The 26,318-nt window shown below is 47.1% G+C and overlaps 1 protein-coding gene across 5 annotated transcripts in view; it reads right to left on the reverse strand.

The window, feature by feature from the left end:
• The window catches only part of LCT (lactase), a 57,993-nt gene that overhangs the window by 12,598 nt on the left and 19,077 nt on the right, over nt 1–26,318 (reverse strand). For 3 of the 5 annotated variants that reach the window (XM_055261978.2, XM_055261977.2, XM_055261979.2), the window contains 9 exons: nt 25,747–25,825; nt 21,075–21,795; nt 15,712–16,357; nt 11,724–13,274; nt 10,387–10,655; nt 8,025–8,315; nt 7,193–7,391; nt 3,810–4,012; nt 915–1,024 (listed from right to left, as the gene is read on the reverse strand). In XM_055261978.2, the coding sequence (XP_055117953.1) occupies nt 915–1,024; nt 3,810–4,012; nt 7,193–7,391; nt 8,025–8,315; nt 10,387–10,655; nt 11,724–13,274; nt 15,712–16,357; nt 21,075–21,795; nt 25,747–25,825 (4,069 nt within the window). Of the gene's footprint in view, nt 1–815; nt 1,025–3,809; nt 4,013–7,192; nt 7,392–8,024; nt 8,316–10,386; nt 10,656–11,723; nt 13,275–15,711; nt 16,358–21,074; nt 21,796–25,746; nt 25,826–26,318 lie in introns of those variants that run through there. The other 2 variants (XM_055261980.2, XM_063630963.1) reach the window with 2 other exon arrangements.

The following is a 26,318-nucleotide window of genomic DNA, read 5'->3' on the forward strand; positions in this document are numbered from 1 at the left end:
TTTTTGTATTTTTACTAGAGACAGGGTTTCGCCATGTTGGCCAGGCTGGTCTTGAACTCATGACTTCAAGTGATCCGCCGGCCTTGGCCTCCCAAAGTGCTGGGATTACAGGCATGAGCCACCACACCCGGCCTGGGAGCTGGATTTTTAATCCTCAGCTGGGCTATACGGGGGCATCTAGGGGCAGGACTCAAAGGCTACGTTGGGAATTCACACTTGATTCCCGCCGGCCTTGGAGCGGTGGGCATGTTCCCGTGGGCAGTGACCGCCGCTTCCTGCGCTTCCACACACCACACCTCCCACCCCACTTGCATGATTCTCAAGCCCCAGCATGCGCCCTGGGGGCAGACAGCTTGGCTGCAAATCTCAGCTCTATCTCTTAATAGGTGGGTGATCTTGCCCTAATCTTTGTGCCTCACTTTACTCATATTTAAGTAGAAATAAAGATACGAACAGAAGATGGGTAAACATTGGCTGCTGATGTTGCTACTCCTTCCTTGACAAGAAGGGGCGGGCGGGTAAGGAGGGACGCTTTGGTGCAGACCATCGCCACCTGCTGGCCAAGTGATGCAAAGCACACACCTGACTGTCATCCACTGCCACCCACATTCACACGTGCAGTGATGAAATAGGATAGGATGAGCTGGGATTTGTCTGTGGAGTGGCGTAGTGGGGTTGCTTAGAGGTGGATATCCTTGGGACAGATTTCCTGGTTGTTCCACAATGTAATAACCATAATAGCAACCCCCCTCTGTCAAGCACATAGCAGTGCCAGGTGCTGGGCTAAGCTTTACATATATGATCACATGTAACTTCCCAGCAAGCAAAGAAGCTCAGTCATGGTAACTTGCCTGAGACATGCCTCTGTGACCCCGACGCCCATGCCCTCACCACTGCGGGCACCAGGACCTCACCGAGACTTGTTGAGGCCTGCAGCCAAGCTCCTGTCACGGATCCGCGTCTTCATCACCTCGTTGTAATCTCCATTCTTGAAAATAGGATGTGCAAACCAGCCTCCCATGAACTGCGGGTAGGGAGGGGGAGACAGTCAGCCTAAGCGTTACAGGTGGGCACAGCAAAAGACAGCACCGTCCCCGCTCAGAAGTGCCTGGCCTCACAACCTCCCTCCTTTTTCTGGACCCCCAGGTTAAGTTCTCTTCTCTGTGGCTCCTGCCTGTTGCAGCTTCAGTGTCCACAGGTCTCCCAGCTGGGTCTGTGCTTGCTCAGTTGCTGTTGCACTGAGGACAGGGCCACCTCTTCATAGTTACAGCTTGAGGTGACAGGAACTGACCTGGGCACTGGCCCTGGTGCTCAACAAATGCTTCCTGGCTGCCCTTGGGTGGGTCCTGCAGTGGAGAAGGGAGAACCCACAAGCCTCCAGGCTCCCGGTTCCCTTTCTCACCACTGAGCGGCTGAACTTCCTCATCAAAGTGCCCAAGGAGCAACCAGAACTTTCCGGGGAGGGCTGAGATGCAAGGCTTTCCTGACTTTCCGGGCAAAGCGTAACTCTTAATGGGCTTTCACAGCCCCAGAGTGGGGAACTGTTTGACCCATTTTCTCTAATGAGGCCTAGGCCATCCTTATCATGAAGGGGGATACGTGGCACCCAAATACTACGATGCTGGGGGGTTGAGAGCCTTCTTTAGTCTCTCCAAATCCTCTCCTCACCCACTGGCTGCTGCTGGGAATGTGGGGTGAGAGCAGCTTCCACTCATGGTCAGAGATGAGGCATGGAACACACGTGCCCTGGTAAAGAGGCTTAAATGCACCCACTCCAAGGTAACACACTGGATATTTTCGTGGAAGCTGATTCTAATAGGAGATGCATCTGTCAAAGTCCATGGCTGCAGTATCACAGTTCACCAGTAAGTGGCTCAATCTAATGATATGACAGCCTAACGTTCCTGACGTTTGAAGTTTTGATTTCAGGAAAAAAAGGAAATGTTGCTCTAAATCACCAGTTCTGTGAGTCTGAAATGAGGGATACGTTCATTTTGTTTCAAAACTGTTTCCCCAGCTGGCTAGCAGACCAGAAAATTTAGCTCCTTGTTGCATTTATTAATTTGACTATCTTTGTCAAGTTCTCTTGTGAAGAGTTTGGCAAACCAAGGCCCATGGTGTTTCCCCCAAGAGAGTTATAGTGCCACAGTTGACAGACTCTTCCACGGAGCCCAAAGTGGTAACCAATCCAGAGAGAAACCCTTGCCTTTCCTTCCTGATGCAATATGTAGGAGAGAGCACCTTCTATCCCTTTCAGAGACTCTAGGAGGAGCCAGAGGAGCTGTGCCGTGAATGAGGATCATTCTTTTCCTTCTCTCGTCAGTCAGGGGTTCAGGTGGAAATAAAGGTAGGCCATGCTGGCACCTGCTTCCTTTTTTTTTTTTTTGGAGATGGAGTCTCTCTCTGTTGCTCAGGCTGGAGTGCAATGGCGATCTCAGCTTCTGGGTTCTCCTGCCTCAGCCTCCAGAGTAGCTGGAACTACAGGCATGTGCTGCCACCACGCCTGGGTCATTTTTATATTTTTAGCAGAGGTGGGGTCTCACCATGTTGGCCAGGCTGGTCTAGAACTCCTGACCTCAGGTTATCAGCCTGCCTTAGCCTCCCAAAGTGCTGGGATTACAGGCGTGAGCCCCCATGCCCAGTCGGCTTCCTACTAATGTCTCTACTTCCTTGGGTGAAATTCCATGACCAAAAGATGCTGTTCTTAAACTCATTGAGTTGGCAAATTAGGGGCACTAATGAGTTTCACAGAATCTACAGCCCCCAATTTAAGAAATGCCTAGGCTGGAGCAAATCAAATTAGATGGCGACACCTAAAGGTGACATGTGACATTGCAGCCCAGCTCTGTTAGCTACTATAGTCAAACCAGAGAGACTGAAGAAATGGAAATTTTTCTCTAGGAGTTAACTTCAAACCAATGTTACAGAAAGAATTACCTGTACAAATGATTTTTAAAAACTTAAAGACAACTTAACCCCATAGACGGCCGGGCGCGGTGGCTCACGCTTGTAATCCCAGCACTTTGGGAGGCCGAGGCGGGTGGATCACGAGGTCAGGAGATCGAGACCACGGTGAAACCCTGTCTCTACTAAAAATATAAAAAAATTAGCTGGGCGTAGTGGCGGGCGCCTGTAGTCCCAGCTACTTGGAGAGGCTGAGGCAGGAGAATGGCGTGAACCTGGGAGGCAGAGCTTGCAGTGAGCCGAGACTGCACCACTGCACTCCAGCCTGGGTGACAGAGCGAGACTCCATCTCAAAAAAAAAAAAAAAAAAAAAAACAAACCCCATAGACTTTATCACTTTCATCACAGCAAACTTATGAGGTGGGCAGGGCATCTCCAGTTCGAAGATGAGAAAACTAAGGTATGAAAAAGTTGATGATTTTCCCAAGCTCACAAAATCAGGCAATAGCAAAACTAGGCTTAGATCCTAATAATTCTTCTCTTTTTGGGGTTGGGGGTGGTCTCCCTCTGTCACCTGGAGTTTAATGGTGCCGAAATCATGGCTCACTGCAACCTTGAACTCCTGGACTCAAGCTCCCACCTTAGCCTCCTGAGCAGCTGGGACTATAGGTGTGTGCCACCATGCCCTAATAATTGTTTTTTTCTTCACAGACAAGGTCTTTCTGTGTTGCCCAGGCTAGTCTCAAACTCCTAGCCTCAAGCAATCCTCCTGCCTTAGACTGCCAAAGAGCTGGGATTACAGACATAAGCCACCACACCCTAAATCTTTGATTCACAATCTGTTTCCATTAGGCTGGAAGAAAGATGGAAAAGAGTAAGAACAAGCGCCCAGAGGAAAAACAGACCTGAACATATCTCCTGGCTGCCTCCACATCCTCCTGGTTAGAGGGATCTCTGGGTTCAGCCCAGTCACTGCTGATGGTGATGGAAATCACGCCACCTTGACTGGCACGATACACTTCGTTGTACAGATGCCAGGCCTCAGCATGAGCCTTTATTAGGTTGTGGCCAACAATGTAGGGGGCAGTGCCAGGCCTACTGGAGATTCCTGGAAACATACACATGTACGTCAACAGAGAGTGGATAGAATGGATGTGACTGAGATTGTTAGTCCCTGCCTGCAGATGTCCCCTCTGTGTTTGGGAGAAGGGGTGTAGATTCTGGCACTAGGAAAACTGGAATTCAAACCCTGGCTCTCCCTCTTATTACCTGGCTGTGTAACTTTGGGTGAGTAACTCAGCCTTTCAGTTTTCTCCTTGGTGAAATGGGCAGCACAGAGTGCTTGTGAGAGGGAAATGAAACAGTGTATGAAACCCACCCACAGCAGCACTGTGTCTGGAAGAAGGAAGGCCACTTGATAAAACGTTGGCTTCTGTTCCCCTCCTCCAGAAGAGTGGCTCGTATGTCTCAGGCAAAATACCCATAATAGAGATACCTATCACAGAATCTAAAGCCCCCCAATTTAAGAAATGCTTAGGCTGGAGCAAATCAAATCAGATGGTGGCACCTAAAGGTGAAGTGTGACATTGCAGCCCAGCTCTATTAGCTACTATAGTCAAACTAGAGAGACTAAAGAAATGGAATTTCTTTCTATTGAGTTAGCTTCAAACCAATGTTACATTCAGAAAGGACTATATGTACAAATGATTTTTTAAAACTTAAAAGACAACCCAGGCCGGGCAGGGTGGCTCACACCCATAATCCCAGCACTTTGGGAGGCCGAGGCACATGGATCACCTGAGGTCAGGAGTTCGAGACCAACTTGCCCAATATGGTGAAACCCGTCTCTACTAAAAATATAAAAAATTAGCCAGCTGTGGTGGCAGGTACATGTAATCCCAGCTACTCAGGAGGCTGAGGCAGGAGAATCGCTTGAACCCAGGAGGTGAGACTGCAGTGAGCCAAGGGGTTCAAACAATTCTCCTGTCTCAGCCTCCTGAGTGACTGGGACTACAGGCGCATGCCACTACGCCTGGTTAATTTTTATATTTTTAGTAGAGACGGAGTTTCACTATATTGATCAGGCTGGTCTTGAACTCCTGACCTCAGGTGATCCACCTGTCTTGGCCTCCCAAAGTGCTGGGATTACAGGCATGAGATACCATACCCGGCCTATTATTATTTTTGAGACAGGGTCATGCACTGTCATCCAGGCTGGAGTGCAGTGGTGCCATGATCATGGCTCACTGCAGCCTTGAACTCCTGGGCTCAAATGAATTGACAGGAGTTGATAATCTGGAGCTCCTTGGGGACCCACTGTGATCATTAGGGTTGGAGAAGATAGCTAATGCAAGCAGCTGACGTGGGGGATAATCTGGAGCTCCTTGGGGACCCACTGTGATCATTAGGGTGGGAGAATGTAGCTAATGCAAGCAGCTGACATGGAGATACCCTGACAGTGAATGCTGCAAGAGAGGCGCCTTTCGTGTGTTGAAGGAGTGTAAACCAAAGAGGCGACCTAGGACCAATGGAGATGCCTCTGATAACGACTTGAGGCACATGTCCTGGTGGCTCTTTCCAGCTGTTACACAGTGTTCTGAGGAATCACATGGATGAACACAAATTTACTCTCATTAGCTCAGAAGTAGAGAAAAGGGAAACTGGATGGTTCTCAAGGCACAAAAATAGGTCCACAATTTCTTATTCAAAACCCTAAGGGATCCCACAATCTTACTTTTGGGTATTTATCCAAAGGAAAGTAAGTCAGTATACCAAATCGATACCTTGACCTCCGTGTTTATTGCATCACTATTACAATGGCCAAGATATGGAATTAACCTAAGTGTCCATCAACAGATGAATGGATAAAGAAAATGTGGCATCTATATACGACGGAATACTATATAGCCATAAAGAGGGATGAATCTTGTCACTCGTGACAACATCGCTGGAACTGGAGGTCATTATGTAAAGTGAAATAAGTCAGGCACAGAAAGGCAAATACTGCATGTTCTTACTCACATGTGGGAGCTAAAAAGATGAGCTCCTAGCAGTAGAGAATAGAATTGTGATTATTAGAGGATGGGAAGGGTAGTGGGGAGGGAGAATAGGGAGAAGTTGGTTAATGGATACAAAGTTAAGCTAGATAAGAAGATGAAGTTCTAGCGATGTGTGGCACTGTAGAGTGAATATAGTTAGCAATTTAGGCTGGGTACATTGGCTCATGCCTGTAATCCCAGCACTTTGGGAGGCTGAGGCAGGCGGATTACCTGAGGCCAGGAGTTCGAGACCAGCCTGGCCAACATGAAACCCCGTTTCTACTAAAAATACAAAAATTAGCTGGGCATGGTGACACATGCCTGTAATCCCAGCTACTTGGGAGGCTGAGGCAGAAGAATTGCTTGAGCCCAGGAGGTGGAGGTTGCAGTGAGCTGATATCACACCACTGCACTCCAGCCTGGCCAACAGAGCAAGACTCTGTCTCAAAAAAATAAAAAATAATGATACAAAAGAATTTAGTGTATATTTGCAAAAAGCTAGAAAAGAGGACTCCGAATTTTCCCAACACAAAGAAATGATGAATGTTGGAGGTGATGAATATACTAATTACTCTGATTTCATCATCACACATTGTATACATGTATCAAAATATATTTTGTACTCCATACATATGTACAATTATTGCATGTCAACCAAAGTTAAAAGAAAAAAAATCTTTTAGGGTCAGATGTGTTTTGGAATTAAATGTTTCCTTTGAGAAAAGTACCTATCAGCCCCATGGGCCGGGGACAGCTCTCCATAGTCAAGCACACTGGTACCTCTGCAGCAGAACTTACAAATGTTCGCTCAGTGCGATAAAGACCATGAGCAGCCTCCTGTTGCTTTGAGTCAGGTTTCACTACTATTAAATGAGTTCAGGTCAGCCAAACCAATCGTCAGAAACTTTGGGGTTTGGGAATTGTGGAAACAAGACTGTAGACCTGTACAGCCTGACAAACTGTCCTCCACCACATCAATTTGCCCACATCTCTGATCTCAGAGAGCTTCCCACCTGAGGCTGATGAGAGTCACAGAGCAAAGAAACGAACCCACCTTGAGGAATTGAGATGTGAAATTCATGTTTAGTAATGCAGTGCCAGGAGGGAAACCTCTACAGCCCTGAGCAAGAGGCAGGGTTTCTGCCATGGGGCTTTCTTGGCTGCCTCATCCTGTGCCATCTGGATTTCAACTCTTGATGTGCTAAGAATGCCATGATCCAAAGAGCCGATGAGCCAGGGCTGGGACTTACCTGGAGCTTTTGTTCCGTCGCCATAGCCCTGGTAAGCAATGACAAAGGGCTCATTCAGTGTGACCCAAAACTTCACCTTGTCTCCCAGCCTCTGGAAGAGCACATCTGCATACTCCTTAAACCGCTGCACGATGGTCTCATTCTCCCAGCCTCCTACATCTTGGAGCGCCTGCGGTAGGTCCCAGTGGTAAATGGTCACCTGGGAAGAAGCCAGATCAGCTGTTGCATCAATCATGCTTTCCATGGGAAGCCCTAGGTTAGATGTGCCAGCATCAACGTCTGCTACTAATCCTGAGAGTGACTTATGAGACAAAAAGGCTCAAAGATTTTTTTCTTTTTCTTTTGGGAAAGGGGTAAATTGCTTTCAGGGAGAACTAGATGGCTGAGGTCAAGGTTGGGAAGGAAACTCTTTTATGCTTTTTGAATTCTGCACCATATGAATTTACTGACAATTAAAAAGTTAAATTTGAGGTTGGGCATGGTGGCTCATACCTATAATCTCAGCACTTTGGGAGGCCGAGGCGGGTGGATCACTTGAGGCCAGGAGTTTGAGACCAGCCTGGCCAACACAGTGAAACCCCGTCTCTACTAAATACAAAAATTAGCCGGGCGTGGTGTTGTGTGCCTATAAGCCCAGCTACTCTGGAGGCTGAGAAATGAGATCCGCCACTGCACTCCAGCCTGGGTGACAGAGCGAGACTACGTTTCAAAAACAACAACAACAAAAGCTAAATTTGAAACTAGCATTTTGTTTACATAATAAATGTGTTCCCCCAGCCCCGCTGGTTCCTGCATGTGGACTTTCCCAAGGCCTTGCCAGGACCCACCATACCTGGGGCTGGATGCTAGCGGCCAGCAGTGCATCGATGAGTCTCACGTAGTAGTTCAGGCCCGCTTCATTGATGTACCTGGTGGTTCCATCAGGGAGGATGCGAGGCCAGGAGATGGAAAAACGGTAGTGGGACACGCCCAGGTTCTGCAGGGTGACCAGATCCTCAGCAATCTTGTGATAACTGTCGCAGGCCACGTCTCCGATGGCATCATCCTCAACCTTCAGTGGTGTGTGAGAAAACGTGTCCCAAATGCTGAGTCCTTTGCCATCTGCTCTCCACGCACCTTCGATCTCAAAATGACAAGACATGGTCTCGTTAGGTCATTCAGTCAAGCACTCACAGGTTCCTTTCTGCCACTGGGTGAGTCTCAAGTCAGGATGTTTACTCTTTTGTGACAACGCTTAGCTTAAAACAAGCACATTGGTCCAGGTGTGGTGGCTCACGCCGGCGACCCCAGTGCTACGGGAGGATCGCTCGAGCCCAGGAGTTCAAAACCAGCCTGGCAACATGGCGAAACTCCATCTCTATAAAAAAATCAAAAAAATTAGCCAAGTGTGGTTACCTCCTCTGGGAGCCTGCTCTAGCCCCGACTCAGTCTCGGAACTCCCCCGGCTTTCTCTATGCATGTGGCAGGCCCACTCTTGCACAGAGACAGGCGCAGGCAGAAGATGGAAAGCAGGAACCACCACTAACTGCCAGGCAAGTCACTCTCGCCTTTTCCATTTTTCTTGGAAAAAATAAAACCATCCTATTTTCTGTATGAGTAAGCCTCATTTTGGCATGAATACAGTAGCGGTGTGATGCTGTTAGGACATCAGAATAAGCTCAGGCCCATGCTGAGAGCCAATGTGAGCAAACTGCCTGCTTGGAAGGATCTAGCTGAGGAATAAAAGGGTCCAGCAGGGACTCGTCGTAGTCATGGGCTGTAGAACAGTGTTTTGGTCAATGACGGACCTGATATATGATGGTGGTCCCATAAGATTATAATGGAGCTGAAACACTCCTATTGCCTAGTGCTTTGCAGCCATCGTATTGTTGTAGAGCACTGCATTATTCATGTTTGTGGCGGTGCTCATGTCAATAAACCTACCGTGTGGCCAGCAGTATAAAAGTATAGCACATGCAGGCCAGGTGCTGTGGCTCAGACCTGTAATTCCAGCACTTTGGGAGGCTGAGGGAGGAGGATAACTTGAGGCCAGGAGTTCAGACTAGCCCTAGCAACATAGTGAGACCCCTGTCTCTACAAAAAAATTAAAAATAAAAAAATTTATTGGGTGTGGTGGCATGTGCATGTAATCCCAGCTACTGGGGAGGCTGAGTGATCCTCCTGCCTCAGTCTCCCGAGTAGCTGGGACTACAGGAGCACACCACCACACTTGGCTAATTTTTTTGGTTTTTTTATAGAGATAGGGTTTTGCCATGTTGCCCAGGCTGGTTTTGAACTCCTGGTCTCTAGCGATCCTCCCATAGCACTGGGATTGCAGGTGTGAGCCACCACACCTGGACCAATGTGCTTGTTTTAAGCTAAGTGTTATCACAAAAGAGTAAAAAAGTTTAAAAAACTAAAAAGTTAATAAAGTAAAAATGTTACAGTAAGCTAAGGTTAATGTGTTATTGAAGAAAGAAAAACATTTAAAAAATAAATTTAGCGTAGCGCAAGTGTGCAGTGTTCATAAAGTCCACAGTAGTGTACAGTAATGCCTAGGCCTTCCCATTCACTCACCCCTCACCCACTGACTCACCCAGAGCAACTTCCAGTCCCACAGACTCCATTCACGGTGAGTACCCTGTCGTCCAGCTTTTATGCCGTGTTTTCACTGTGCCTTTCTACATTTAGATACATTTAGATATACAAATACCACTGTGTTACAACTGCCTACAGCATTCAGTACAGTAACAGGCTGTACAGGTTTGTAGCCTAGGAGCACTAGGCTATACCGTGTAGTCTAGGTATGGGGTAGGCTACACTATCTAGGTGTGTGTAAGTGCACTCTGTGTGATGTTCACACAACTATGAACTCACCTAACAACACATCTCTCAGAGCAAATCCCTGTTGTAAGCGATGCGTGATTGTATTTGTGTGTCTTTGCCCAAGTGCTTCTGCCCAGGCTCCCCCTGCTCCATCTGGCCCTGCAAGCACCCATCTCAGGACAGCGAGCCTCACCATGCTGGTCTGGGTAAATTTGGGGCTGTGAAAAAGCCAGGCTGTCTGGAAGAGGAATTCCCAGACCCCATGCTGCCCCCTCCATGGGTCTGCTGGAATCTCCTGTTCATGCATCTGCCCTTCCCAGCACTGAGCCCACAGCCTGGCACAGGGCAAGTGTGCAGTCACTGGTGTCCCACCACCCTGAACTCCTCACCTGATATGCAGCAGAAGCTGCACTCCAGATGAAGCCCTCAGGAAACCGGCCGTACAGAAACTCATCCTCCCTGGCCAGTGGCATGCCGTTGTTGGTAATGACCTCTGTGTAGTACCTGGCGGAGGTTCTTGCTGTGCGAGGCCTGTTCGTGTTGTTGAAATCAACATGGTATAGTCCAAACTTGACCGTGTAGCCATTCAGCCACTCAAAGTTGTCCATCAGAGACCAGGCGACATACCCTCGAAGGTCTACACCATCAAGCCTGTAGGCTGGGAACATCCCAAAGGGAGCAGAGGAGAGCTTGACACCAGGAGTCAGGACCTCCATGCAGCCAACCCACTGCCAGCTCCTCAATTCAAGGTTGTGGTCCTAAAAGTGACATACGCCCTGAGAGACCAACAGATCACCTGTTGATCTTACTTTTCTGCCAGTACCTATGACCCCACAGCTAGCATTAATGACTGATCATCTCCAAATCAAATTCTTCTCTTGGGGTAAAGAAACATGCCCCAAATTCAAGATCCTCAGCCCACTTAGGAAGTTAAGCCCAATGCATCTGTAGTCCTAGCTACTGGGGAGGCTGAGGCAATAGAATTGCTTGAACTCGGGAGGTGGAGGTTGCAGTGAGCTGAGATCACACCATTGCACTCCAGCTTGGGCAACAGAGTGAGACTCTGTCTCAAAAAAAAAAAAAAAAAAAAAATCAATGAAACAAAAAGTTGATTTTTAGGCTGGGCACAGTGGCTCACACCTGTAATCCTAACACTTTGGGAGGCAGAGGCAGGTGGATCACTTGAGGTCAGGAGTTTGAAACCAGCCTGGCCAACATGGTGAAATCCCATCTCTACCAAAAATACAAAAAAATTAGCCGGGCATGGTGGCCACTGCACTCCAGCCTGGGTAACAGAGCAAGACTCCATCTCAAAAAAAAAAAAAAAAAAAAAAAGGAAGTTTGAATTTACACAACTTTCTTGTTCTGGGGTGCATGGGATAAGCTCTATGAAGGCAGAAATTTGTGTTGTGTTCATTGCTGTATTCCCAGCACCTAAAATAGAACTTGCTCAGTAATGAATGAATGGACCCATGACAATATGAATATTCTGCTAGGGACCCTGTGTGTGTTGTGTTTGTGTTTTTCCTCTGCAGAGACAACCATAGCCTTTTTTCCCCCAGCTTCTCAAGGAGCATATAACCCCCAAACAGATAAAGAATTATGGAGTTGGGACCTAAGAGAGAGACCTGTTGATGGTTCATAAATCATCCTGGCAAAACATTTCAGGCATATGACCCAGGGAATGTTGGAAGGTTTCTTTAAGGGGAGCTGAACCCTCACTCACCTTTCAAAGCCTCATTGATGTAGGTTTTGTGGTAAAATATCCTATCAGTATCCTCCGTGTTTGGATTGGTCAGCCCCACTCCGTTTTCGGTGATGTAAATGGGGATGTCACCATACTCTTCCTTGATCCAGTTCAGCAGCCTTCGCGTCCCCCAGGGCGCAGCTCTGTTCAATGCCGTGGAAGGCCACGAAGGGTCCTCCTCCTCAGCCATCTCCCGGTCGTCTTCGTAGGAGGGTGGGTTTAGCCTAGGTGTTTTGTGCTGCACGATTTTGGAGTAGTACGTGTTGAGGCAGAAGACGTCGGCCGTTGCCCCGATGAACCTCTTCTCTTCCTCAGTGAAGCTTGGCAGGCGGGAGGTGGCTAAGTGTTGCAGTTCACTCCTGTTCCCCACTTTCCACTTCATGGTGTCAGGATAGTCTCCGTTTCTAAAAATGGGGTGAGCAAACCAGCCCAGGGAGAACTGCAGCATTCGGTCAGCGGCTTCCACATCTCTGGGGACCCCTGGTGACTTGGGCTCTGCCCAGTGTGTACTGAGGCTCAGCGAGATGACCCCCTTCTGCTCCTGCCTGTATTTCTCATCGTACGTGTGATAGACTCTGGCATGGGCTTTGATGATGGTGTGGGCTATCCTATATGGTGCCCAGCCTGGGTCCTTCACCCCTGGGGGAAAATCCCCTGAGCCATAACCCAGCCATGCCAGGTACATGGGCTCATTAAAAGTCATCCAGAACTTGACTCTGTCACCAAAGGTCTGGAAACAAAAGTCTGCGTAGCTGTCAAACAAGTCAATCAAGGCAGGATTCTCCCAGCCTCCGATATCCTGGAGGGCCTGGGGCAGGTCCCAGTGGAACAATGTCACCATGGGAAAGATGTTGCTTGCCACCAAGCCATTGATCAGCCTATTGTAATAATCAACCCCTTGACTGTTGATAGAGCTGTTTCTCCCAGTTGGGAAAATCCGAGACCAGGAGATGGAGAAGCGGTAGGCCTTCACCTTCAAAGCGCGGAGCATATTCAGATCGGCATCCAGCTGGTGATAGCTGTCACAGGCGATATCTCCAGTGGCATTGTCTTTCACATTGCTCCCTGGTGTGTGAGTAAAGTTATCCCAGATGCTGGGGCCTTTGCCATCGGCATCCCACCCGCCTTCGATCTGATAAGCGGAAGAGGACACGCCCCACAGAAAGTCATCCCGAAACGTCCCGTGGTAGAACAAATCTCTTTCGAACTTGGGTTGGCTGGAGAACTTTTCCCAAACGACTTTAGCCTTGGAGGGCACTTCAGATGGAAAAGTGAAGGCTCTGACTTTGGAGGGGAGGTTTGCTGTATTAGGTGGTAGCAGTCTTTTTGCCCCCTTGGTGAGGAAACCGTTCTTTTCTATGATGCTAGTGAAAAAGTAGGCAGATTTCCTGGGAGTCCTTGACTTGCTGCTGTCGCTGAAGTTGACGTGGTGCAGGCCAAACCGCTGGCTGTAACCAGAAGGGCCTTCGAAGCCATCAATGAGGGAACGAGCAATGTAGGACCGAACATCCACGGAGTCTTCCTTGATAGCTGTGAAGAAAAATAAAAATTACATTTATTTATTTATGGATTTATTTAATGAGATGGGGTCTCACTGTGTTGCCCAGGCTGGTCTCAAACTCCTGGACTCAAGTGATCCTCCCAAGTAGCTGGGACTGACTACAGGAGTGAGCTGGTGCACCACTATTTTATTTATTTATCTTTTAAAGACTAGTCAGTGCAGTAGTGAGAAGGGGGAGAAGAGTAATAGAAGCTGTTTGATCTGTAACTGGTTGTCAGCAGTCAACTGAGATAAGTTATTACCTCGGACCAGCAAGGACTGTTTTTCAATGAAATAGTTTTTATTGAAAAATTAGAAGTATAGTCTCTGTTACTAATGTTACTTTTAAAAAGTGTTCCTTTTGACATGAAAGTTTTGGGGGTGACTTGGGTTATTCCCCAAATGTTCACCCTTTTTCCTCCTCAGAATGGATAAAAGGAAAATCCACAAGATCCTCACAAAACATCAGGCCACTTTTGTGGCCATAAATCTCAAGCCAAAGGAGCATCCCCACCTTCAAATAAATAGTGGAGGGGATGTGTCCCATGTGTTACCACCAGGATGTCTTGGTTTTATATAAAATACATAAATCAATCTTTTAACAATATGCTTTTGCTTTTCCTTGTTTATGTTTAGTAATATTGACATTAAGTGACAACATATTTCATATTTCAAAAAAGAAATAAAGCAGCCTGGGCAACATGGCCAGACTCTGTCTCTATTAAAAAAAGAAAAAAAAAAAAAAAAGGTGGCCGGGCACAGTGGCTCATGCCTGTAATCCCAGCACTTTGGGAGGCCGAGGCGGGCGGATCACGAGGTCAAGAGATCGAGACCATCCTGGCTAACACAGTGAAACCCCATCTCTACTAAAAATACAAAAAAATTAGCCAGGCGTGGTGGCGGGCACCTGTAGTCCCAACTACTCAGGAGGCTGAGGCAGGAGAATGGCGTGAGCCCAGGAGGCGGAGCTTGCAGTGAGCCGAGATCGCGCCACTGCACTCCAGCCTGGGTGACAGAGTGAGACTCCGTCTCAAAAAAATAAATAAATAAAATAAAATAAAATAAAATTAGCCTGGCATGGTGGTGTGCGCCTGTAGTCCCGGCCACTTGGGAGGCTGAGGTGGGAGGATCGCTTGAGCCTAGGAGGTCAAGGCTGCAGTGAGCCAAGATAAGGCCAGTGTACTCCAACGTGGGCATCAGAGCAAAACCCTGTCTAAAAAAATTAAAATTAAAATTGATGTGAGTTATTATGTCAAAAAAACTGATCTATTAAAGAAGTAAAAAAAAAAAAAAAAAAAAAAATTAAAATTAAAATAAAGAAATAAATAAAGCCTAAAACATGTATTCCCTGGTACAGTGCATTGAATGGTGGCCCCCAAAAGATATGTCTAAATCCTAACCCGTGGTACCGGTGAATATAACCTTATTTGAAAAAAGGATCTTTGCAGATGTAATTAAGTTAATGAGCTCAACATAAGAACATCCTGGGTTAACTGAGGACTGACCTGTTAGATGAAACCTATTTGCCATACCTTTCCAATTGGAATAAAAGGACATATGAAATAGTACGTTAGGTAAGAATGAGACCGTAGATGTGGATCAACTGGATCAAAATCAATGACATAGAACGTAGATTTTATAGCCAATTAGAGGAAATGAAGACCAGTGTGGCTGGAGCAATGAGGGAAGAGTTAATGGGTTGGAGTCTGGACGATCACTAGAGCCTAGGAGTTTGAGGCTGAAGTGAGCTATGAACATGCCACTCTATTCCAGCCTATGTGACAAAGCAAGACACTGATTCTAAAAAAAAAAAAAAAAAAAAAAAGATGATGAGACTTGATGGCTGCATAGGACTCAGATGGGCAGAATGTAGAGGGAGGTATTCCAGGCAATAAGGACACTGGGTCAGGCATGGTGGCTCATGCCTGTAATCCCAACACTTTGGGAGGATGAAGTGAGAAGACTGTTTGAGCCCAGGAGTTTGAGACCAGCCTGGGCAATGTGAAGAGACCCCGTGTCTAAAAAAAAAAAAAAAGCCATGCATAGTGGTGTGCACTGTGGTCCCAGCTACTCAAGAGGCTGAGGTGGGAGGTTGGCTTGAGCTTAGGACTTTGAGGCTGCAGTGAGCCACATTTATGCCACTGCACTCCAGTTCTCCAGCGGGCAACACAGCAAGACCCTGTCTCAAAAACAAAACAAAACAAAACAAAACAATAAAACCACAGGAGCAAAGACGTGAATGACATGAATGAACCTTGGGAAAGAGAGTTAGGGAGCTGATGCAAAGGACTCCCCACTATTACTACCAATAATGCTTTCTTTGGCTCCATTTCCCTAGGAGACTTTCTTTGTCCTATTAAACGAAACTGTGAAGACTTGGAGAAGTACCACCCACCTTCCAATCACTGGCACATCCATTGTTCTTACCCTTGAGCACCTCATTGATATATTGATTGAAGTAGTCTACTCTCAAGGAATCATCAAAGAGATTTTCACTTTCCCCTATGGGCATGCCATTCCCGGCCAGGTATATTGGAACTTTTCCTCTTGTGTATTCCAGGGATACAAACTGCAACAGCCTCCTTATCCCCCAGGGCACCACACGAATCCAAGAGGATGAGGTCTGGGGCCACACATGGTTCATGTGTTGGGAGAAGCCTCCAATGGTATCATAGCTAGGGATGCAGGTGTTTTGTGGGGCGTTGCTGATGAGGCGGGAGGTGTAATGCGACAGACCCAGAAAATCAGCAGAGCCTTTTAGGAGCTGCTTCTCTGCCTCCGTGAACTCGGGGAGTTGAGCCACAGGATGGGAGCACTGTCTGTTCATCTGTTGGATCTGGGTCCTCAGGGTGGCTGGGTAGTCTCCATCCACAAAGATGGGGTGTGCAAACCAGCCCAGCATGAAGTGCAAGAAGCGCTCAGAGGCTCTCAGGTCCTCAGACCTCTCTGGAGACAGGGGTTCTGCCCAGTCTGAGTTCAGCACAATGCCCACGTGCCCCTGCTGCTGTGGGCGATGGTGGCTGTTGTAGTGGTGCCAAGTTCTGGCATGAGCCTTGAGGACCAAGTGAGCCACCTTGTGTAAAAGAAAGAAGGAAATACAGTGATTAGTAATAAGAACAACGACAACAACAGGACTAATAAACCAATAACAAGTCAACAACAATGTCAACAAGTCAATAAAGACAACAACAACATTGACATTGTCAATATTGACAACATCAGCACTAATGTTAACATCAAGTTATCAACAAATAACAATGTTGACACTAACGTCAATGATGTTAAGAAGTCAATAATAAAGTTAACAAGTTAACAACATAAACAAAAAGTTAAGACTGATGCTAACATGTCAACAAGTCTACAATGTCAAGAAATCCACACCAATGTCAACAAGTCAATAATATCAATGACGTTGATGTCAATAACATCAATACCAACATGAACGGCATCAACAAGTGAACACCAATGTGAAAAGGTCAACAATATCCAGTCAACAATGTCAACAAGTCAACACCAGTATCATCAACAAAGTCAACAAATCAACAGCAATTCTTCAACATTGTCAACAAAATAACAGCATCAACAACCACTTTAACAATAACAACTACCATGTATTGGGCACCTACTACTTAATGAATTCTCTCATGTAATCCTCACCACAACCTTGTATGGCAGGTACAATTATTATCACCACTATAGAGATGGGGAAAACAAGATCCAGAGCTGTGGATCAGGATCTCACAAGGCTGAGAGTCAGGAGAAAAGTGAGAACAAGCCCCTGGCAGTCTGACTCCAAGCCTGTTATTGTTACCCACACTGCTATTCTGCCTCTCCTCTGTCCTTAATAAGTGCTTGTTGAGAAATCAGTCCATGGGGAGGATTATTTTAATTAGCACACAAGGGAGAGGAGGGCTCTTTCTTGCTTATTTGTTCTTCTTTCTATTTAATGGAATCTCAGAAGAAAAACCAAACTAGGAGTTTCTCTGTAGACTTAACTCATGCTCTTACAAACAGCAACAGCTTTTTGTGGGAAGCAGGGGGCAACAGGAGGGTGTCTGAAATATAACAAGCCTAGATTTAAATCTTGACTCTGTCACTAACTTGTTAACTTGGACAATTTGCTCTCAACTTCAGCTTACTTGTTGGCCAAAAGTGGGTAATTATGGATCCATCTGGGATTATTAAATACGTGTATACAAAGCACTGAGCAGAAACTCAGAGAGCAGGAGTGAGCTTGCTAAATCTTAGCTTGCTTTCCTTTTTCCTTTTTATCATCTGAAGAGGATGACACTTACCTCTGAAGAATTTCATGTCAAAATATGCCATAATCACTAAAAAGCCTGGCCGCTTCTCACATCCCAAATATTAGTCCTTAATTGAGTTCTAAACTCGAATGGCAAACTGTGCTCCTTTCCCAAAAGCAAAGATGTCTTTCTTCTACATTAGCCAGTGTTGGGAAGGGAGCTCAGTGGAATATTAACCATCAAAAACAGTCATTGCAAGGCCGGGCGCGGTGGCTCACGCTTGTAATCCCAGCACTTTGGGAGGCCGAGGCGGGCGGATCACGAGGTCAGGAGATCGAGGCCATCCTGGCTAACATAGTGAAACCCCGTCTCTACTAAAAAATACAAAAAAATTAGCCGGGCGTGGTGGCGGGCGCCTGTAGTCCCAGCTACTCGGAGAGGCTGAGGCAGGAGAATGGCGTGAACCCGGGAGGCGGAGCTTGCAGTGAGCTGAGATTGCGCCACTGCACTCCAGCCTGGGCGACAGAGCGAGACTCCGTCTCAAAAAAAAAAACACAAAACAAAAAACAAAAACAGTCATTCTGACTGCTTAATAATAGGGAAAAGTGCTAATGACATGATATCAAGTAAACAGTGAGCAACAATCTGAGGTGCCCTGTGACAACATCATAAATGCAAAGGAGCCAAGACTGGAAGGAAATACTCTAAAATAATAAAAGACATTTTTTTTTTTTTCTTTTTTTTTTTTGAGACGGAGTCTCACTCTGTCACACAGGCTGGAGTGCAGTGGTGCAATCTCGGCTCACTGCAACCTCTGCCTCCCAGGTTCAAGCGATTCTCCTGCCTCAGCCTCCCTAGTGGCTGGGACTACAGGTGCCCGCCACTATTCCAGGTTAATTTTTGTATTTTTAGTACAGACGGGGTTTCACTATGTTGGCCAGGCTGGTCTCGAACCCCTGATCTCGTGATCCACCCGCCTCGGCCTCCCAAAGTGCTGAGATTACAGGTGTGAGCCACCACACCCGGCCCAAGACATTTTTTTCTTTAAATTTTTTCCTTAATAGTTGCTATGAACTAAATTAGGTCCCCCATCAAAATTCGTATGTTGAAGCCCTAATCCCCAATGTGATGGTATTTCGAGATGGGGCCTTCGAGGGGTGATTAGGTTTAGAGGAGGTCGTGAGGGTGCAACTCTCATGGTGGTGGTATTAGTGTCCTTATAAGAGATACCAGTGAGTTCTTCCAACCACCCCCATATGAGGACAGCAAGAAGGTGGCTGCCTGCAGGCCAGGAAGAGAGCCCTCCCCAGAACCCAACCATGCTAGTCCCTTGATCTTGGACTTCCCCAGCTCCAGAATGGTGGGAAGTAAATATCTGTTGTTTAAACCACCAGTCTATGGTGTTTTGTTATCGCAGCTCAAGCTCACTAAGACAATGGTATTCTAACATTCAACTAATAAATAAAGGGAAGAATTGAAGGAGAAGAGTGAAGGGGACTTTCTCATCAAAGTCTCTGTAAAGATATCTCAGATATCCATAGTTCAAAGGGGAAGAAAAGCCTAAGAAGAAAAGGTTTAGATAAGTTTTACAACAAGGAGTGAAACAGAAGATTTCAAACCTTCCATTTTCAGGAGGCAGGTGGTGGAATGACTCCATATGTGCAGTCACTTGCTGTTCAAGAGCTGAATGGAAGCTCTGACTTATGTGCTACAATGTTTGACATTTCATTGAGTCATTTATTCATGATGTTCCAGCTCACCCTAGTAATGGTCTTTTTGAAGAGTTCTGTAATTTTGCTATGTGTGTTAGTGTCATCTTCCCCAAAAGGCTATAACATGTCCAGGGCATGGCTGTCACCCCTCTTTAACACCTACCATGGGGCACAGGAAATAGTCTTTTTTTTTTTTTTGAGATGAAAGTCTTGCTTTGTCACCCAGGCTGCCCAGGCTGGAGTGCAGTGGCATGATCTCAGCTCACTACAACCTCCACCTCCCAGGATCAAGTGATTCTCCTGCCTCAGCCTCCCAAGTAGATGGGATAACAGGCGCCCACCAACACACCTGGCTAATTTTTGTATTTTAGTAGAGATGGGGTTTCGCCATGTTGGCCAGGCTGGTCTCGAACTCCTGACCTCAGGTGATCTGCCTGCCTTGGCCTCCCAAAGTGCTGGGATTACAGGCGTGAACCACCGCACCCGGCCGGAAATACTCATCTTTAAGAACAGAACCCAAACAGTGACAGGGAAAAGGCAGACTAACACGTCCATCCTGAAGAACGCTGTCAGAGAAAGCTGGTGGGTTTTCTGGGAGATTCTGAAGAAAAAGGGAAATAATGGAAAAGACCTATAACCATTTAAAATTTTGTGCCAAGTGTATACATCTCCTTCTTGTTGAAACGATGCCCTGACTGGCGTCTGGAAAGCCAATGCCTCCTTGCCTCTTCCCTCTGCGTCTCCTCAGCTCTCAGCGAGCGTATTGAGGAGTAAAGCATGGGTCCTTGGCCCACATCAGTCAGTTGTCACAGCCCCCCCGGCCAGGACCCAGCGATGGGTTCAGGGTGGGTATGCGACCCACTGAGAGATCATGAGACACAGGGACACTTCTGTTGGGAAGGACAGAAAAGAGCCAAGCTTTTTTCCCTACTGGTCATGAAATAATAGAAACAGGGCTGCTGCTATCTGGCTGCAAAGTAGCCCAAGAATAAAGCCAATGAGGAACAAGAGGAGTACTGGGTCCTGGTGGCATCGCTTATACTCCGATCAAATTCCACCCTGATCAGGCCAAATGAAGAATTTTCAGCCTCCTGAATGTATAAATTCTCTCCTTGCTTAAGTCACTTTGGGTTGAGTTTTCTGTCACTTGTCACTACGTGACATGAGGAACTTGGAGTCAAGAAGACTTGGGCTCAAATCCAGACTTCCACCTGGTGACTCACTAGCAATGTCATCATGACCACATTGTCTATCCTGTCTGAGCCTCACTCATTCATCAGTGCTATTCTGAGGATGTAATAACTATTATATTTTAAAAGTACCAGTAGAGTGTCTGGACAAAAGAAGGTGATCAACAATTTTTTTTTTTTTTTTTTTTGAGACAGGGTCTTGCTCTGTTGACCAGGCTGGAGTGCAGCGGCAAAATCTTGGCTCACTGCAGCCTCTGCATACCAGGCTCAAGTGATCCTCCCACCTCAGTCTCCTGGGTAGGTGGGATCACAGGCGTGCACCACTATGCCCAGCTAATTTTTATATTTTTTTTGCAGAGACGAGATTTCGCCATGTTGCCCAGTCTGGTCTCGAACTCCTGGACTCAAGCAATCTGCCTGCCTTGGCCTCCCACAGTGATGAGATTACTGGCATGAGCCACTGCACCTGGCCAAGTGATTAGTAATTTAATTAACAATTTAGGGTTGCTTCCCTCCCCCTGATTTCCTTTAAAGAAAGAACAAAAAGTAAAGGCTTGCTGATAGAAGAAAACAGAGAAAATGACTTTCTTCCAGCCAATGTCCTTTCTCCGCCAATTAGTAGCAGCTGCAGGGATGGGAAGTACCTTAAAAGAGGCCACTCCTGGGTCAGAGATGCTGGGAGGGTGCTGGCCAGTGCCATAGCCTGCGTAGCTCATCACCCACGGCTCATGGAAGGTCACCCACAGCTTCACACGGTCCCCAAACGTGGAGAAGCAGAAGGCCGCATAGTCCAGGAAGGCATCCACCACACTCTCATTCTGCCATCCGCCATGATCCTGCAGGGCCTGAGGCAGGTCCCAGTGGAACAGCGTGGCCATGGGCTCAATGCCCGCATCCCGCAGCCTGTCAATCAGCTTGTTGTAGTAGGCAACACCTGGGAGGCTGGGGCTTCTCCCGTGCCCCGTGGGGAAGATCCGGGACCAGGAGATGGAGAACTTGTACACCTGAGCCCGGAGGCCGCGAAGCAGGGCGACATCAGAGGCTACCTTGTGGTAGCTGTCACTGGCCACCTCCGGCGTCGCTTGGCCCTCAGTGGTGTTCAGGGGCCTGCGTGGATCCCAGATGCTCGCCCCTCTCCCGCCCTCGGCCCAGCCTCCTTCCACGTTAAAGGCTCCTGTGGAGGCACCCCAGAGGAAGCCTTCGGGGAAAGTGTCCTGCAGGAAGGCATCCCTTTCCACCCTGGACTGATTGGCAAATGCTTCCCAGACTCTCTGATAGGCAGAGGCAGGAGAGGAGCCTGTGGTCTCGTGGTCCTGCTGCTGGTCAGGCTGAAGGGCCAGGCTGTCAGTCAGAGAACAAGACATGCTGCGGGATTGAAGGGACATAAAAGGACATAATAATGAATGCCTCTGTCAGTTACAAATGCCCCCTACGGATGACTACTGTGTTTAATCAGAAAAGATTCCAGAAACACTGAGTCAAAAGTCATATCTGCAAAGCCATGGGCAGGAAGTAACTGGCAGATGGGAAAATTATTATTATTACCCCTTCTGAGGTGAGTGATTCTTGCTCTTTCATGGTTAAAATGCTACTGTTCTCTGTATTAGATTGCCCTTGAATATTGTCTTCAGTGTTACTACCATACTTTATTCTTCTTATAATTCATTATTTGTAAAACATAGCTAATAATAACAATGACTCCAATTTATTGAGTCTTGATTCTGCACTGGCCACTGTGATAAGAATGGATGTGTATTATCTCATTTAATTTTCCCAACAAATTTATGAGATGGGTACTACAATGATTTATCCTCATCCTACACAGGAGGAAACTGAGACTTTAAGAAACGGGGGCCAGGCGCGGTGGCTCACGCCTGTAATCCCAGCACTTTGGGAGGCCGAGGCAGGTGGATCACGAGGTCAGAAGTTCAAGACCAGCCTGACCAACATGGGGAAACCCCATCTCTACTAAAAATACAAAATTAGCCAGGCGTGGTGGTGGGGGCCTGTAATCCCAGCTACTCAGGAGGCTGAGGCAGGAGAATCACTTGAACCCGGGAGGCAGAGGTTGCGGTGAGCTGAGATCACGCCATTGCACTCCAGCCTGGGCAACAAGAGTGAAACTCAGTCTAAAAAAAAAAAAAAAGAAATGGAAAACTTCCTGACTTCAGGGAGCCAGCAGCTATTTACCAGCTGGTACTGAAGTACACTGATGTGGACCAGTTGAACATCAGTCCTGGCTACTGCCTCCTTTCTTCATGCTGCTTGGATTTCAGACATAATGGCAGGAGCTCAAGCATCCATCCTGGACCATGAGGTAGAAACCTTGTTAAAGGTGACAAAGCAACAACAAAGGAGCCTGGATTCCTGGTGATTATGAGTAACTTCTCCTTGCACACAGCTTGCAGGTGGTGGAGCAGATTCTGTGCTTTTAACCTCATATACATACATGTTTATGTGCATGTATATGCGTGTACATATGTATATGCATATGAAATGAAAGCACATAAAAGTGCATGCTGCATTTATACAAAATGTGGTCTGATATTTTCTATTTTATTCTAGTCCATTTTCGTCCCTCCCACTCTCCTTTCCTCTTTTTTCTTTTTTTTTTCAATTGTGATCGCCAACTTCTAAATTGATTTCACAGTCAATGAGTCATGTCTTGCAGGCAGGAAAGCATGCATGCTGCAAATTACAGCCAGCAGAGGGCGGCCTTGAGGAGTGTGGCATATGCCTGGGGAAAACGACGTGGAGTACAAGAGCATCTCCCTGTCACACAGCCATCATGTGGAGAGCCCATGGCGCCTATACCAGGCTGGCCCACAGCGCAGAACTGGGAGAAGTGACAGGACACTGCACAGGGATCTTCCTCTCAAAGAGCGAAGCCTGGGGCCGGGTCACCCTGCAGGAGGCATCTTCCAAACCTAAGCGCCTTCTGTTTCACTCAGCATCAACTCCCTGACATTTGCTAGATCGGGGGAAAGGGAAATGATCTTCTCCTTTGTAGATGATCCCAACACATGTGCGACTGTGGAGCGCAGCCAGGGATGCGGCACCACCCCTCGGTGCTCAGCCTCTGCGCATCCACGGTGCCCATAAACACAGCCTCCGCTGCTCGGAACCTCGCTCTTACCCAGCCCTCCTGGCCCTGACTCTGTCCTCCTGGATTGCATGAAAAGAGTTTTGAGGAAACAAATAAACTGCCCTGGGATGAAACAGAACTTGCTATACAGGCTTGGAGCTGGGAACCCTGGGTTTGCCGGCCATGGAGAGGGATTTAGCACATGATGGCGCCTCAGGCTCCACACCCAGGGCTCCTAAGTTCTCCCTTTTTTAGGGTACAGTGCTGTGTGTCTCCTGCTACACTCATGTGAGAGTTGTTCAGGGGCCTGTCTCCCCTATAAGGTCTAAAATTCTGAAAGAGAAAACTATGTTAGTCCTTTCTGAATCACTCCCCACTTACCGCCCCTGCATTCAGCGGGTTCTCCAACCATATCCTCCTGAGTAGGGGACCCTGGCTGTCCGTTTAATGTAAGCCCGTGTTGGCCCTCCCCTTCAGGCAAAGCACCACCAAGTGCTGCGAGGACCTCCGAGCTGGGGTCACTTGTAATCACTGGCTTCTCAGGGAACCCATTTTATTATGGCTTCTTGAGTTTTCTTTCCTGAAGCCACAGCCAGTCCTTCTTGGCTGACTCCAAGTGTGGTCAGGGAACAGTGGTAACTCATGTCTGTCTATTGCAAGTCTGTACTGCCACACAAAGCCTGAGGTACAGCTGCTGCTGTGGGTCTGTTGATCTGAATTGCTGATTTGAAGTGGATTGAGAGGATGGAACAATAGAAGGAGGATATGGCTCAAGACAGTCAAGTACTGGAAGAGGAAAGGTACAAAGAGGTGTTGGCACTGAATGACCCTGAACAGGGCTGCACTGGAAATATCAGATGTGAGTGACAAAGAGAACTCTAGCTGAAGGTCTGGAAGTCAATTATTGTCTCCAGCTTTTGTCCCACCCTAAGGGATGGTGCATGAACTTCATGCATGTAATATCCCTCCAGGAGTGCTGAGGTTCTGGGCAATTCCCAGTGCTGGCTACCATGCCATTCTTTTCTCACTCACTTAAGAGCATATTGGGATATGCGTGCATGAAAGCAATGTAATTATGGGCACAATCTCAAAATCTGCTCTAATTTTTTTTTTTTTTTTGAGATGGAGTCTCGCTTTGTCACCCAGGCTAGAGTGCAATGGCGCGATCTCGGCTCACTGCAAGCTCTGCCTCCAGGGTTCACGCCAATGAATCTCCTGCCTCAGCCTCCCGAGTAGCTGGGACTACAGGCACTCGCCACCATGCCTGGCTAATTTTTTTGTATTTTTAGTAGAGACGGGGTTTCACTGTGTTAGCCAGGATGGTCTCGATCTCCTGACCTCATGATCCGCCTGCCGCCTCGGCCTCCCAAAGTGCTGGGATTACAGGCATGAGCCACCATGCCCGGCAATCTGCTCTAATTTTTTAAAGCGTATCATTTGCAAACTTTGGCACTTGAGTCACTCAGTAAGATATTATTTACAACCCCACCATAGATTCAAACCTCTGTCCCTAGAATGTTGTCGAGTTAGGCATCTGGCTTGCAGCAACAGCTGGCTTTCCTGTCTACGCTGTCTCCTTCCGGGGAGGATGTTTCACCCTTCATATTGAGGAAATGGGCACAGAGAACCCATTACTTATCATGTAACTTCAGCGGGATGGTCAGATCTATCTTTAACCTGGCCACTCTTCCACAAGCTCACACTGTCTCCAACAAGATCTTAAACTAGAAGGCAGGAGTTCAAATCCTAGCTGGTGCAGTGGCACAATCTCGGCTCACAGCAACTTCTGCCTCCTGGGCTCAAGTGATCCTCCGACCTCAGTCTCCCAAGTAGCTGGGACCATAGGCATGCACCACTATGCCTGGCTAATTTTTGTAATTTTTTGTAGAGACAGAGTTTCATCATGTTGCCCAGCCCAGTCTTGAACTCCTGGACTCAAGCAATCTTCCCACCTTTGCCTACCAGAGTGCTGGTATTACAGGTGTGGGCCATCATGCTAGTTGCGCACAGCTGGGTGAACTGACAGATAAGAAAGCAGAACCTCGTGAGTCCCACTTAGTAAGAGACTCCCTGCTTTCTTTCTGAGTCTTTGTTTCTCACCAATTGAATGGCAATAACAAACTTGGTGGCCCAAGAGTTGATGACAACAGTCCTATAAGATTATACATGTAAAAGAAACAGTACTCTACAAATATCAGTTATTGATAGTTCAACAGGCAACCTGACATTACCTTTTCTTGGAACTTGATGAACAACTCAGAAACTCATTAATATCAAACCCAATGGTGAGCACTTGGTCTTTATTTATGGCTGTAAGAGAAGAAATTAAATTAACTCTATGTAAATGCCAACTAAGAACATGCAAGTCTGAAATCAACAGTTTTCCTCGCTCATACAACACACCCAAACTCCAAGCAGTGGTTCCAAGTCCCTTTGGAAAATACCATGGGCTAAGGACTTTAAAAGCTTAGAAGTGAATTCTATTTACTTATTGCTTAAAAGTGGTTCTCAAACTTCAATGTGAATCAAAATCATCTGTAGAGCTTGTTAATACACAGGTTGCTGGTCCCACCCCGAGAGTGTCTGGTGCAGTAGGTCTCAAGAATATGCATTTCTAATGAGCTCCCAGGTGATGCTAATGTTGATGCTGCTGGTCTGGGGACCACAACTTTGGGAACAATTGATTTAGAAGAACTCAAAGATCAGAAAGGAGTGGAATATTTTTTAAATTGTGGTAAAATATGCATAAACAGAAAAGGTACAATTTTAACCACTTAGAGAGAGGTGGGATCTAAGAACAGAA

Source organism: Symphalangus syndactylus, chromosome 22 (assembly GCF_028878055.3).
Source record: "Symphalangus syndactylus isolate Jambi chromosome 22, NHGRI_mSymSyn1-v2.1_pri, whole genome shotgun sequence".
Taxonomy (NCBI): Eukaryota; Metazoa; Chordata; class Mammalia; order Primates; family Hylobatidae; genus Symphalangus; species Symphalangus syndactylus.